The 16,465-nt window shown below is 33.7% G+C and overlaps 1 protein-coding gene across 1 annotated transcript in view; it reads left to right on the forward strand.

Annotated features, from left to right (window-relative positions):
• Positions 1-16,465, forward strand: part of ELP4 (elongator acetyltransferase complex subunit 4) — a 249,704-nt gene that overhangs the window by 26,108 nt on the left and 207,131 nt on the right. The window contains exon 3 of the mRNA XM_030331401.2: positions 4,979-5,100. Within this exon, the coding sequence (XP_030187261.1) occupies positions 4,979-5,100 (122 nt within the window). The remainder of the gene's footprint in view (positions 1-4,978; positions 5,101-16,465) is intronic.

Below are 16,465 nucleotides of genomic sequence, written 5' to 3' on the forward strand. Positions count from 1 at the left end.
GTGATACATTTCAAGGTAAATATTTGAGTATTAGTATGAAGTAAGATAGAAATTTTGTTGGTTTTTTTTTTTTTTAATTTATAGTCTGGGGTAAGACTGAGATTTTTTATTGTGTTTTGCATCTGGGTACCCATTATTCCAGGACAATTTGTCAAAAAAAAAACCAAACAGTTATTTCTCCACCTTTCTAAAAAATCAGTCATGTGGGTTTATTTCTGGACTCTATCCTTTTATATTGATTTCTATTTCTATCCTTTAGCTAATTCCATATTGCCTTGATTATAGCTTTATCCTAAGTCTTGAAATCAGATAGTAAGTCCTCCAATTGTTCTTTTTCAAATTTGTTGGACTATTCTAGGAACTTTGGATTTCTATGTAAATTTCAGAATTAGCTTATCAGTTTCTCCAAAAATCTTATGGGGTTTGCATTGGAATTCCATTAAAACTATAGATCAGTTTAGAAAGATTTGAGTCTTGTATTCCCTGAACAGGATATACTTCTCTATTTATTTAGGCTTTCTTTTTTTTTTTTTTTTTTTTTCAACGTTTTTATTTATTTTTGGGACAGAGAGAGACAGAGCATGAACGGGGGAGGGGCAGAGAGACAGGGAGACACAGAATCGGAAACAGGCTCCAGGCTCCGAGCCATCAGCCCAGAGCCTGACGCGGGGCTCGAACTCACGGACCGCGAGATCGTGACCTGGCTGAAGTCGGACGCTTAACCGACTGCGCCACCCAGGCGCCCCAATTTAGGCTTTCTTTACTTACTCTCACAATATTTTGTACTTTTCATTGTGGGGCTAATTCATGCACATATATTGTCAAATTTCTCCAAAATATTTCATGGTTTTTTCAATTGATCATAAATGGAATTTTTAAAATTTCAGTTTCTAAAGTAAGATTTTAATATTTTGAAGTGTTTTGCAACTTGTTTTTTGGAATAGCATGTGGTTTATCTTGGTGTACATTCTAGATGCACTAAAGAATGTATATTCCAGAAGCAGTGCTATCAACAATAGCCAAATTATGGGAAGAGCCCAAATGTCCATCAACTGATGAATGGATTAAGAGGATGTGGCGTGTGTGTGTGTGTATGTATGTATATATATATATATATATATATATATATATGTATATGTATATATATATAATGGAATACTACTCAGCAATGAAAAAGAATGAAATATCTTGCCATTTGCAACAATGTAGATGTATCTGGAGGATATTATGCTAAGCAAAATAAGTCAGTCAGAGAAAGACAGATATCATATGATTTTACTCATATGTGGAATTTGAGAAACTCAACAGATGAACATAGGGGAAGGGAAGGAAAAATAAGATAAAAACAGAGAGGGAGGCAAACCATAAGAGACTCCAAATACAGAGAACAAACAGGGTTGATGGGAGTAGAGTAATTGGTGATGGGCATTAAGAAGGGCACTTGTTGGGGCGCCTGGGTGGCGCAGTCGGTTAAGCGTCCGACTTCAGCCAGGTCACGATCTCGCGGTCCGGGAGTTCGAGCCCCGCGTCAGGCTCTGGGCTGATGGCTCGGAGCCTGGAGCCTGTTTCCGATTCTGTGTCTCCCTCTCTCTCTGCCCCTCCCCTGTTCATGCTCTGTCTCTCTCTGTCCCAAAAAAAATAAATAAACGTTGAAAAAAAAAATTATAAAAAAATAAAAAAGAAGGGCACTTGTTGGGATGAGCACTGGGTGTTATATGTAAGAGATGAATTACTTGGTTCTACTCCTAAAGCCCAGACTACACTGTATGTTAACTAACGAGAATAAAAAAAAGAAGAATGTATATTCTGGAACTGTATATTATCTAATTCAAAGTGGTTGATAAGGTTCAGATTTTCTATTTTCTAAATGATTTTTCTCTTTAGCTGTTCTGCCAGTTACTAAGAAATGTATGATAAAATCTCCAAATTGAACTTATGTCTATCTTTACTTAGTTCTGTCAGTTTTGCTTTAAACAGTTGTATTTTTTTCAGAAATTCAAAGAAACAATTTATCCACACATATCTATGCACATAAGTACATATATACATGATCACAGAGTGTTATAATTTCTTACATATTTGTCATTATTTATATTCTTTATTCCTTCCTGTAAATGCAGTTTAACGTGTTGTGTAGTTTTCCTTTAGCTTTTAGGTCCTGTAGTACAAGTCTGCTGTCCTATCTGAAAATAGTATTTCACCTCAGTTGTTGAATGTGTTTTACACATTGATAATTTTTTATTACTTGTTTTTCTTTCAACTCATATAATTACCATATCCTCCAGCCTTTGTTGTTTCAGATGAAAAATCACTTGTTGATTTTATCATTGTGCCTCTGTATGTCATATGTCATTTCTCCCTGCTGCTTCTAAGATTTAACCATGGTGTACTTAGATTTGGGGAATTTTTGGGTTTTTTTTTTTTTTTTTTTTTTTGCATTTATCCTAGGAGAGGCTTCTTATACTTCTTAGATCTGTAACTGAATATTTGATCAAATAGAAAATTTAAATACTGTTTCTGTTTCTTATTGTCTCCCAGTGACTAGGACTTATGTTTTGGACTGCTCTGTATTGTTCCACATCTCTGAGGTTCTGTTCAATTTTCTTAATTTTTTTCCTTGTTCTTCAGATTTCATCATTTCTGTTGATCTCCCTTCAGATGTACTGATTGTTTTTTTTCCTTCCTTCATCTCCAATCTACTCATGAAATCACAAATAAGTTTATCCTATAAGGAATAATAATTTTAAGCTCTAAATTTTCTGTCATTCATTTGTATAGTTTCTCGTCCCCTTTCGGTATTCCTTTTCTGTTCACTTATTGATATATTTTCCTTTAATACTTTTAATGCATTTTTCTTTGAGTCAGTTTCTGTAGGTTGTGTTTTCCTTAGTATGGATCACATTCAGTAATTTTTGGTTGAAATCTTCACACTGTAAAAAATGCATTGATTATGAATTCTATTCTGTTTTCCTGAGGATTTCAGGTTTTTTGTTTTAATAGACAGTTAATTTGCCTGATCTTAAATTAACTCTCATTTCAATATATTGTGCAGCAGATAGTATCTCTGCTCGATTTTCCAGATTTTAGTTTTGCTTTTTTAACTTGGTCACACAGGGCTGACTCTTACAATCAGAATTTAGAAGAGAACCAAATATTTGTACAGAATTTATACTCAGATTTGGGGGCTCACACTTTCTATGGTTCTCAGCCCTGAGTTTTGTCCTCTGCCACCTCAAGTCAGTGAGACTTCAGCTTTCTTTAATACAAGATTCTGCTCTCAGGTGGGGAAATAAATGCCTTCAGGGGAGCATTAAATTTGTAAATCTCACATGATTTAATTGTCTTTCAAGTTTATCCTGTTCTCTCTTTCCTACTTAACTGTTTCTTTCTCCCTCTCATGCATAGATAATAGATGGCTTAGAGGTCAACCAGGAATTTGGGCACATTTGCTAACATTTGCAGAACTCTTACTTCAAGGATTTTTCCCTTAAACTTTCAGCTGTTTTCTGAACTCTACATTCTGCTATCTCAAGCTGGAAAGGATTTGAATTAAAGCTGCCAGAGCTAAGGGAGGTTAAGAACACTTTTAAGCAAAAAAGCCAGAAATTAGAAATTCTTACATGTCATGATCACAGTCTTTCAAAAGGAAACTGTTGTGGTTTCTGTCTGTTTTTCGTTGCTTTCCAATGCCTTCAAATATTTTTTAATGATTTTTTTTCAGGTTTTATAATTATAGCTGCAAGAGGCTTTGCACAGTGCTAACATTACCACAAATTCAAACTTTCTTAGGAATATTTTTTAATAATGAGACACCTGGGTGGCTCAGTTGATTAGGAATATTTTTTAATAGTGTGGGTTTTACAGATATTAACAATGCCTGACATATTACAGGAACTCAATTAATATTTGTTGGATAAATTAATCATGGCTTCTCTTTTTTTAGATAATGCAATAAATTTACCTTTGTCTCTGGTTTTGTGTTGTCTTCAAAGTATTAAAGGAAAGAAGACTGATATAAAAATGTAGGCATGTAGCTATCAGTAATATTAAGAAAACAAAGATATACTCAAGTTGTTTATATTATGTCACAAAATCACAAAAATATTAACACATTTCTGTCAAACCTGACACATGATTTTTTCACAAAAATTCAGAAAGAAGGGAGGATGAAGGAATAATGAAAGGTAAAAGGACTGTTTACTAGGAAATCATTTAGTACAAATTTAAGAACTCTCAACTGAAAATCTTCAATTTTAAATTGCTATTGGATATAAAGCCTAAAACACAAATGTAGAAGTAATACTATTTTTACAAATTTTATAAATATTAATTTTCAGGCTACATACACTAAGTGCTTAATTGTTGTGACATGTAAGAAATTAAGTGTGAGTTTACAAACTGGTAGATAAGAATAGCCATTTTAATGTTTCTTTACTTTTGAGAGAGAGAGAGAGAGAGAGAGAGCGCACAAATGGAGGAGGGACAGACAGAGAAAAGGAGGCACAGAATCTGAATCAGGCTCCAGGTTCTGAGCTGTCAGTGCAGAGCCAACACTGGACTCGAACTCACAAACTGTGAGATCGTGACCTGAGCCAAAGTTGGATGCTTAACCAACTAAACTACCCAGGCACTCCAAGAATAGCCATTTTAGAGGTGCAATGCCTAAAAAAAAAAAAATCTTAGTAAAGATAAAAATATCTGTGATTTCCTTGCTATAAGCATACATAATCCTCTAAATTTTGTGGATATCAGAAGTGGTGCAATAAATTGAGAAAAATTTTGGAATCAGACTATATTAAAAGGACTCACTTCTCATTGACCACCTAGATAAATAAGTCTCTTAGCCTATCTAACTGTACTTTAGGAAGACAGTTATTACCCCACCTCATATACTTGTTTTAAGGAGAAAAATTACAAGAATGTCTGAGTATGCTTGGTATATGATAGGATTCTGACTATATTTTTTTCTTTTTTACAGAAGAGGATAAATATAATATTTATTCTTCTTTGCTCTTCAAGTATTTCCTGGCAGAAGGAATCATCAATGGGCATACTTTGTTGGTTGCATCTGCAAAAGAAGACCCGGCTGATATTTTACAGGTATAGGATATACTATTCAATATTTCATTTTGAACATTTCATGAAAAAATATTGCTTATATATATGTAAACAAAATATATGTTTGTATATATACAAACTGTATTTAAATCCATTAATGGGAACATACATATGTTTTATTCTCTTAAAATTTATTTGAACATGTAGTTTCATTTAAAAATTTTTTTTTAATGTTTATTTATTTTTGAGACAGAGAGAGACAGAACATGAGCAGGGGAGGGGCAGAGAGAGAGGGAAACACAGAATCTGAAGCAGGCTCAGGCTCTGAGCTGTCAGCACAGAGCCCGACACAGGGCTTGAACTCACAAACCATGAGATCATGACCTGAGCCGAAGTTGGTTGCTCAACCAACTGAGCCACCCAGGTGCCCCCCTTTTTTTTTTTATTAAATTTTCTTTTTATGTTTGTTTATTTTTGAGACAGAGAGAAACACATGTAGTTTCATTTTTAAATTAATGTTCTCAGACAATTTTTTAACTTAAAATTGATATTGGCAGTGGGAAAAATAATAATAAGCTACTCAAAACTGAAATACATAAAATTATTGCTATACTATAGTCATGAAAATAAGAGAACTCTGTAAAAAGTTAGGTAAAGAAAAACAACAGCAGAATATTATCGGATATTAAATACCAGTATCCTAAAGATGTAAATCAGAAGAAAGATACAGAAATTAGAAGTACTCATTTATTGGGTGCCTCGGTGGCTCAGTCAGTTAAGTGGGCGATTTTGACTCAGGTCATGATCTCACTGTTCGTGAGTTCAAGCCCCATGCCAGGCTCTGTGCTGACAGCTCAGAGCCTAGAGCCTGTTTCAGATTCTGCGTCTCCCTCTCTCTCTGCTCCTCCTCCACTCAAGCTCTGTCTCTGTTTCTCTCTCAAAATAAATAAACATTAAAAAATTAAAAAAAAAAAAAACCTAGGAAAAAAGTACTCATCTATTAATATTATTTTGCTTTGAAAATAACAGAAATTATTCTTTTCTAAGAAACAAGTAATAAGATATGTGGTCAATGTACTATATCTTTTTAAAACCAAAGCACACTTTAAAATTCAAAGAGGACAATATATATATGCCCAGGACAATATATATATATATTTCATATATATTTCATATATATTTCATATATATTTTATATTTCTTTCATTTTTTAATATGTAATAATAAAATAGTTGGATTTAAAAGAATAATATGCCATTCTCATTTTTGTATTAAAAAATTATAAAAAATATTGTTTTCAACCTGCATACCCTTAATGTGGTCTAGTTAGTTTTCACAAGTTTAGAATAGACTGAATTAAAAATTTATGCCTATACAAATTGTAATTATTTATAATCTTCATAACACCAACATGTAGACAAAGTTTGTAGTGTATCACTGAGAAGAACAAATGAACTATTTAAAATGAGAAGTTGAGGAGTAACATAGATAAGTAGGTTTTCCTACATAATATTCAGTCAGGATTTCAGTGTTCCCAACTCTATTAGAGTTATATACGAGTCATTTGTATTAAACAGTCCAAAAATGAATGACCAAAACAAAGGTATTAATAGCATTTAGAGATACACCATGGGTCAGTGTTGGGGGGGGGGGGGGATGGGGAGGTAGAGTGGGGAATGCTGTAATTGCTTAGTTTTAATTTTATGATGTATGCTTGGGAATTTCTGGAACCTATAACCAAGACAAATATTGCTGGTACAAGAAAAGGGAAAAGAAAATCTTAGAGACCATAATTATCTTAAAACTGTGTATAACTAAAAGACAAGTAAAGGATAAAAAGCCCCATCAGCTGCCTAAGATATATTATATAACCACCCAGCAATTTATCCATCATCCTTTGAAAACATATTCATGCCTATTGTAGTCAAAGCTCCTTCAGGAAGTCAGCATTAAGATGTAATGTTGAAAAATTACACCCCTTAGAAAATCCTATAGAACAATATACATGATGTTGTTAAAGCTTTTAAAAACACATTGGTAAGTATTTTTCAGTTAACTTTTTTTATCTAAGAGAATGTTCGTAATCATCTCAAATACAGTGATAAGTATTCTCTGAAATTTTTCTATGGAATGTTTTGTAAAATAGCAAAAATTAGATTTTTAAGTTAAAATATTTGTGTTTATCAGTAGGTAGGCTGATTTTTTTTAGAAATAAAAAATATATTCACACACGTACATACATAATTTCTTTAGAACTTGAAAATGCTGCATTTTTCTATTATATACTTTGCATAATTTTATTTTTTTTTTAATTTTTTTTTCAACGTTTATTTATTTTTGGGACAGAGAGAGACAGAGCATGAACGGGGGAGGGGCAGAGAGAGAGGGAGACACAGAATCGGAAACAGGCTCCAGGCTCTGAGCCATCAGCCCAGAGCCTGACGCGGGGCTCGAACTCACAGACCGCGAGATCGTGACCTGGCTGAAGTCGGACGCTTAACCGACTGCGCCACCCAGGCGCCCCATATACTTTGCATAATTTTAAACAATATATGTTAATATTTATAATGTGATTTTCAGAAGTAAAATTAAATGCTATTTCTTAATATACTAAGGTGAGTGTTAAAGCTTAATTCAAATACTTTTAGTGACGACATGCCTGTATTGATTATATTTATGCAGGAAGAGATGTCTAATATCTAGAACAAAGGGTTAATTCCTGACTTATGGCATTAACTTTTTGAGTTATATCTTTTATACATTATGTACTATCCAAAATCTACTACAGTTAGAATAAAGAGGGAGGCTAGGATGATTTTAGGAGCTTAAATGTTTTACTTTGTAATATGCATTCAAGATAAGTAATGGTTATAGGCAGGAATATCGATAACTTATCTTGATGTTTACTAAAGGTTTACAAAACATATTTTTTAACATCAAACATACTAATAAGCAAATAGTCCATATTTAAAATCATTTATTATGAAAGTACCCATATCTAATATAGACAAAGTCTTTCATAATTGAAAATGAATTACCTTATATTAACCCATGAATCCTGGAATAAGTAACAGTTTATTTAAAATAAACCATATCAGGGCACCTAGGTGGCTCAGTTGGTTAAGCATCTGACTCTTGATTTCAGCTCAGGTCAGGATCTCATGGTTCCCAGGTTTGAGCCCCGTGTCAGGCTCTACACTGACAGCATGGAGCCTGTTTGGGATTCTCTGTCTCCCTTTCTTTCGCACCTCCCTGTTTGAGCACTTGCACATGTGCTCTCTCTCAAAATAACTTTAATAAAAAATAAATTGGGGCTCCTGGGTGGCTCAGTCGGTTAAGCATCTGACTTCAGCTCAGGTCATGATCTCGTGGTTCGTGACTTCCAGCCTCATGTCGGGCTCTGTGCTGACAGCTCAGAGCCTGGAGCCTGTTTCGGATTCTGTGTCTCCCTCTCTCTCTGTCCCTCCCCCCTTCCTCCCTCTCTCTCTCTCTCTCTCTCTCAAAAAAAAAAAAAATTAAAAAAATTAAAAAGAAAATAAACTGGGGCGCCTGGGTGGCGCAGTCGGTTAAGCGTCCGACTTCAGCCAGGTCACGATCTCGCGGTCCGTGAGTTCGAGCCCCGCGTCGGGCTCTGGGCTGATGGCTCAGAGCCTGGAGCCTGTTTCCCATGCTGTGTCTCCCTCTCTCTCTGCCCCTCCCCCGTTCATGCTCTGTCTCTCTCTGTCCCAAAAATAAATAAACGTTGAAAAAAAAAAATTTAAAAAAAAAAAAAAAAAAAAGGAAAATAAACTATGTCATATTAGATGAATTAATATAGCAACAAAATATTTAGTATTGAAGTATGAAAATTTAGACTAATATCTTCAGAATTCTTTTTTTCTGCACTTTAAATCTGTAAGTAAAAATCAGAATATCTCAATAATTTAGAGCATTTTTACATATCCCAAATATTAGTCTGTTACCCAAATAATGAACTCATTTATTAAGATCTTATTTATTGTACCTTGTATCTTTTGCTTTGTTTTTTGTTTGTTTTTTTAAGTTTATTGATTTATTTTGGGAGAGAGAGCAAGCAACGTGGGGGCAGAGAGAGAGACAGAGAGACAGAGAGAGAATCCCAAGCAGGTTCCATGCTGTCAGTGCAGAGCCTGACATGGGGCTTGAATTCATGAACCATGAGATCATGACCTGAGCTGAAATGAAGAGTCAGAGGCTTAACCAACTGAGCCACCCAGGTGCCCCTGGTTTTTTGGTTTTGATTGAGAAAAGATATATTAATTGAAATAGAATTTGGGACACCTGGTGCCTGAGTGGCTCAGTTGGTTAAGCATCTGACTTTGGCTCAGGTCATGATCTCACAGTTCGTGGGTTCAAACCCTGCATTGGGTTCTGTGCTGACAGCTCAGAGCCTGGAGCCTGCTTCAGATTCTGTGTCTCCCTCTCTCTCTGTCCCTCCCCTGTTCGTGATCGCTCACTCACTCTCTCACACGTGCGTGCAAAAATGAGTAAACATTAAAAAAAAATTTTTTTTTAAGAATTTGGGGCCCCTGGGTGGCTCAGTTGGTTAAGTGTCTGACTCTAGATTTTAGCTCAGGTCATGATCTCATAGTTCATGAGTTCGAGCCCCACTTCACGATGACAGCGTGAGGTCTGGTTGAGATTCTTTCTCCCTCTCTCCCTGCCCCTCCCCCATGCACGTTCTCTCTCTCTCTCTCTCTCTCTCAAAAATAAATAAATAACTCTAAAGGGGCGCCTGGGTGGCGCAGTCGGTTGAGCGTCCGACTTCAGCCAGGTCACGATCTCGCGGTCTGTGAGTTCGAGCCCCGCGTCGGGCTCTGGGCGATGGCTCGGAGCCTGGAGCCTGTTTCCGGTTCTGTGTCTCCCTCTCTCTCTCTGCCCCTCCCCCATTCATGCTCTGTCTCTCTCTGTCCCAAAAATAAATAAACGTTGAAAAAAAAAATTAAAAAAAAATAAATAAATAACTTTAAAAGAAAAACAGTTAGATGAAATAGTATTATTTGTTAAACAGTAAGTTTGAATTACCATTAAAAAGGTTTCCTTTCCTTGTGTCAATTTGGTGTTAAGTCTATATTTAACATCCATCTCTCATTAACTGATCATGGAACAAGATTTAGAAGTCTGAATCCAGTGAGTGGTTAGTTGTTTGCTTTTAGTACATTATTGTACAGGCTGGGCTTTCTGAGTAAATAGAATAGAAAAATATTTCAGATCCGACTTTTCTTTCCTTATTCTGTCAAAAATTGGGATAGCTGTAAGAATAAAGTAAAAAAAAGTACCCCTTGATTGGCCATATACACTACTGAACATTTTTTTATTATACTTATCTTCAGAGTTGTAGTTTTATAACGTTCAGAACAAAAGTAATATGTTATGTTATATATAATTAAAAAAATTTTTTTGACCCTTCTGTCATTCTACTTTGTAAACTTTATGCATGCTCAATATCTTATAAATAACATATCTTCGCACACATTTTTACTTTTTCTAGCCTGTATAATACGTGTTTTATTTCCTATCAAAAGTATTTTATTACTGTGTATCTTCTGTTCCTAGTATAAATACACATAAATGAAGAGCCCTTTAAAGGCAGAGCTATAATCAGAATATGTTCCCTTCATTTCTTTGTCTTTGATTTGCTCAGAAAACTACCATGTTATCTATATGCTTTTCAGTGCTTACAACTCTGAAGTGCTAGTTGAGCCAGAAATTTGCTGTTTGACCCACGGATTTTTTCCCCCTAGCTACTTGTGAGAGCTTATTTAAAATTCTAAGTTCTCCCCTGGCAGCCACAGTTAGAGCTTCTTTGGCAAACTAAAAAGACTAAGAAAAATCATGCAAAGGCTCAGTACTGCTTCCAGTGACCTACATTTGTAGCCAGCTTTTAAAAGATGGCATGTGCCTTATTTTCCAACAAAAAAATGAAAGATAAGATCAAAGAATAAAGGAGAATAAACCCACCTCTCTGTCACTAGCCAGTAAAAACCATTTCTGATACAACATTAAATTAAACACAAAGTTCACTTTGATATTTGTGTGTCACCAACATAAGAAAGGAAATTTGCATGCAGAAAAGTAGCCTAAGTCATACAGCAAAAATGCCATATTCTTTGATAGGATATTTATCCTCAGAAGGTGAAATACATTTGGGATATGAGCTTAGATTTTAATTTCTGTGATGCTACTTAACTAGCTGCAGGACTTTGCACAAGTCACTTAACCCTTCACATTAAGATAGAGATAGTTCCCTGGTTACCTTATTCTGGAATGCCAAATTAAAAATGAAATATCAGGAGTTTTGCTTTCAATATCTTAAAGAACTTCCTCCAGGCCTCACATTTACTTTTAAAAATTTTATTTTGAACTCCTAAAAAATATGGTTATGGATACTTCATGGTTATTGTCATGCCTAAATGTTAAAATCTTAGAACCATTATATAGTACTTTCCATTCTTTGAAAAGAAGCCACACAAAGTGAGAATTAGGAATATTAAAAATAGAGTTCATGTGTCCTCTGAATACTTTTTCTGAAAACATAGAAGAGAAAGTATTTAATCCTTTTAGAAGGGATAAATGACTTCAAATTCTGAAAACCAGAGCCATTGAAACTTGAAAAAAAATACTCATCAGCTCCCCAAATTAACATGTTGCCCCATGAAATAAAATGTTAAAAGATCCCATGAAAGGAGAAAGGCAGCGCATCTTCAAGGGTCATAGATTAAATAGATGGTCTTTGAAGATTTATTATGCACAAAGGGATAACTTTACTGTGTGAAAACCCCAAAGAGGACAGAGCTATCTCTCCAGCTAATGTTGGGATGATTCTTTCAGTGGCCAGTGTTTCCTTCCTAAAATTTTGTTTTGTTCATCAGAAACCAACAGGCAGTTGCAGAAAGTGACCTTAGTACAGCACAGCCATCTTTTTGTATTATGTCATATTAGTGAAATCAGAGGCATTTGAAATGCACTTACCACTTTTTATAAAAGTTTTTTACAGTTCGTGTGTGTGTATGTGTGTGTGTCTAAGGCTGTGCTAGATTTCGAAAACAGGTGGATGGTATTAAAGAGTTAAATTGAAAGGAGAAAAGAGATCTGAGACTATGAAGCATCTTACCTTTATACTTCTTAAAACAGATTATAACAGGGTACTATAGAATTTTAAAAACCTATTTTGTGCATTTATCCTGTTGCCTCTACTTTTCAGTACTCAATGAGCAGAAAGAGAATCATTTTGTTCTATTAACACCAAGTGTATAACACAAAATAATGTTCAAATTTAATCAAAATAAAGTGATATCCAGTGTCATTTAGTGCATCACAATGTACTAAGGATTTTTGTGACATCTTCCCTAAACCGGGTTCATTTTGGAAAAATAAAAGAATATGTCATCAAACAAATAAAACCAGTCCCATGTGTGCTCCTGAGCTGGGAACATAACTGATCTGGACCTCTTAAATAAAGATAATGCCTGATTCCATTATTAATTGTGAGATATCTTTGACAGCAGATATCCCCGAAATTTTAGAATATTTCTTTACAACCTTGTAAAAATTCTATGACTTCAATTTAATAAATAATTATGTTAAGATTACTGTCACTATCTTAACTTTTACAATAACTATAAATATTTAATTATATCAGGTTTTCAGAAATTACTTTATGTTCAATAAGGACACTTCATACTTACAGGAATTATATAGAAATCCTTTTCAGCATAAGAATCCTTCTATAACTCAAGTAATTATTGCATAATCTGTTTACTTAGTATAGATTTTCATACATCATTTATTTTAAGAAAACAGGTTAATATATACCCGTATATAGTAAGCATTTACTAAAGGGAATTATTGCACATCGTCTCATTAATTAAACCTGTTAAAATCAATGATTAAGTGAAGAGTTTGGTCTAGTTTTTAAAACATTTCACAAAATGTATTTTAATCAAGGTATTACAAGGACAGCATCATTTACCATTCATTTTCTTTCTGTAACTAGGGATATAGATATAAAGATATAGTAATACACACCCACACACACACACACACACACATATATATATATATCCCACACACAAAATATATACATAATATGTACACACACACACACACACGCAGAAAGTCACATGTTTTTAATAATGCTAGTTACCTAATTAGTAGCTCTATTCACTTTAACTTATATTATCTCTCTCAGTATGAGTTTTGTTGATTATTCACTTTAACTTATATTATCTCTCTCAGTATGAGCCAGATTAAACATTGATAGCATTTGCTATATGAACTTTATTTTGTAAAGGAACTCAAAAAGGAAAACTCCAATTTTTATGGCTAGAAATATTAATAGATAGCAACAGTGTACCCTTGTCTCTCTATAAACAAAAACATGGAATTTTTATTTATTTTATTTACTTAAGTTTTTTTTTCTTAAGAAGCTTGTGAACTAAGGAGAATGTTTTGAAGGAATATGTATTATAGCTTTTACATTTTGATGTATGAAATATATAAATTCTGTATCTAAGTTGATATATTGAAGAAAATTGATAAAATTATCATAGACCTCATAGAGACTTGTTTCTAACAGCTTAACAGTTTTGATTTTTATATATGTTAGAAAATAATTGTGGAAGCCAATAATACCACAATGCCAAAAAATACAGTGCATTTCCCTTTAAAGTTTTTTTAAGTGAGTGCCTTGGTCAAGACTTGGAGTGCTGTTGATATTCGCAGGCACATTGCTAGGACCTGAATCAAGAATTTAAAGTTGCCTGTACTTCATTTTCCTAACCTCACTGCTAAATAGCAGTAGAACTCAGGGATTAATTACATGTCTGAATTGCTTCGAAATCCTTCTATGACTGGAGCTCTTAAAAATGTGATGGTTTAAAAGGTAATATTTTGAAATAATTAGATTATAATTTGCATTTAAAGAAAGTATTTTTTTTTTTTTACTGACTTTACCCTTTCCCTTTACTTCTGAATACTTCTGATGTAGACTTCCATTTCCTTTTCTTCATGTTATCCTTCTCCTTCCCTCTATCTTAGTGAAGAAAATTGAGTTTTTCCAATCTTCTCAATATAGTTCTTGTTTATATGTGAAAGAGAAATGTGATAAGGATCTGTGGAAAAGCATTGAGAACACTACTCTTAACCTAGTGGTTTCATTTTCTGTTTTTCAACTCATGTAATTGATGCAGTTGTCAAATTAAAAGCATCATTTTTGTCAGTAGCTTAATTTGCGAGTTTAGTTAAAATAATATTTGTATATTAATGTGAAAGTATTTTTCACCTTTTCTTCTTGTAATATCAGTAATTGTTCCCTCTTTATATACAACAGAAAATATATATATATATAAATTGCACCAAGATGTTCCCTGTACTGAATTTGATTTGAAATATGGATGGAAATAATTCACTAAATACTAATCTTAAAATCCATGAGTTTAAAAACATTTTTCATATAACATCAGCTATATACCTACAGGCCTTTGACTTACTCCATGCAATCTACATTTCTGAATGCTTTTAACAATTAAAGTAACCTCTCCCGTATTTTTAAATATTGAAACGGAGATAATGTGGAGAACTCATCTTTACTAGATGGATACTCAGCCTGGATATTTAGAGTACTCTTGTATTCAGATGATGATAATCAGTCAATAATATCTTTGAATTTGTTTCTCTTTCTAACTTTCAGAAAATAAATGTTCCCCAACTCCCCCGAAATCAACAAAGTAATATACTTACTGATACAATATAATATACTTACTGATACATGGATAATGCTTAAGTAGTATTAATTATACAGTTACCAAAACCTGCAAGGATCAAAAGATTTTATTTTTAAGAAGGATTTCTCATGCTGCATGGATTATGTTGCTACATAATAGCTCAGTAGTACTTCTGCTGAATTGTAAAATAGCTTAGAGAGGAGTATGATGCCCATAGTTGGTGTAATGCATTGGTAATTAAGAGGGTGGGAGGTTAAGCTTCATTAACTGCTGAGGGATTGTATCTTGGGTTTTATTATGCCCTAGAGAACATAAAAAGTGAGAAGGGTCAAACTGTTGGAATCAGATTTTGCTTGTGCATCTGCCAAAACAAAGACCACAAAATAATATACCAGTAAGCACAGAATGGCATGAATTGAAAAGGGAAGAAATATATTTACAGCATCTTATGGCTAAGGATAAATGTTTCTGCTGAAAAAAAAAATAAATACCCCTAATTACTGGAGTATATTTTGGTATTAGAAGTTTATAATAATTTGGTTTCATATAAGTTTTTGTTAAAGTAGAATAAGCAGTTGTTTTTGTCCAAAGGTAGTGCCAATTTCTTTATTTGTGTTAATTTTCCAACATGATTCTTCTGATTAAGAGAGAGAAATTTTATACTTTTCATTCCTATCTTCTGTGTAGACCATACGAAGCTTGCTTTTCATTTTTACTTATTCCTGATCCTTGCTACCAAATGTATGGTCACTGTAAGCACCGTACTCTATAAAAGAACCAAAAATCTGATATTCTTTCTTTTAAGAAACAAGAGTATAACAATCATGAAACGTGTTCTGTTGGTGCTCTGAGTGAGAAATCAAAGACTGGTGATTCAAAAGCATAGGGGAGAATCTTGATCTTTGATTACAGCTGTAATCATTGAATATTTAAGAGCTTATTCTTAGCATTCTCTTGTAAGACAGATTTTATCAAAACATTAAATAAACTTTTTGTTTGATTAGATATAGACACTGCAACAAATAGTGTAGATTATAGCAGTCATCATCTCTGATAGGGTCAAGGAATCACCATGAGCAGGTTAGGTGATGGCATACTTCAAAAAAAAAATTTAGGGCTTACAAATGTAACAACATACTAAATACAAACTCTTACAGAACAAATTTCAGAATTTTGGAAGATTAAAAAACATCTGAATAATCGGGGCACCTGGCTGGCTCAGTCTGTGGAGCATATGACTCTTAATCTTAGGGTCATGAGTTCAAGCCCCACATTGGGTGTAGAGCTAACTTAAAATAAATCGTTTTTTTCCCCCAAATATTGGTTTTGGTATATGTTTAAATAATTCAGTTTTCATTTGAATTCTGAATATCAGTATTGAAACCAGTAAGACCAAATTTTTATATAATGGATTTTTTTGTCAGAGGATTATATAGGATGATCTAACACTATTACCTTAGACTTGAGTTCTTGAGTTCACCACATGTAAAAACCACACAGCTCTTAATTTGCGTTGACCAGTTTTTTTATTTTCTGCTATTTTTGTTCAGATTTCTGGTTAAAAGAATGATGCAAATACTGAAGAGTTACCAAGTGTTCACATAGGTCTAGCTAGGTAAATTACTTTTTCACACCATGTTGTGTTAAAAGTTTTTTATATATTG

Source organism: Lynx canadensis, chromosome D1 (genome assembly GCF_007474595.2).
Source record: "Lynx canadensis isolate LIC74 chromosome D1, mLynCan4.pri.v2, whole genome shotgun sequence".
Classification (NCBI taxonomy): Eukaryota; Metazoa; Chordata; class Mammalia; order Carnivora; family Felidae; genus Lynx; species Lynx canadensis.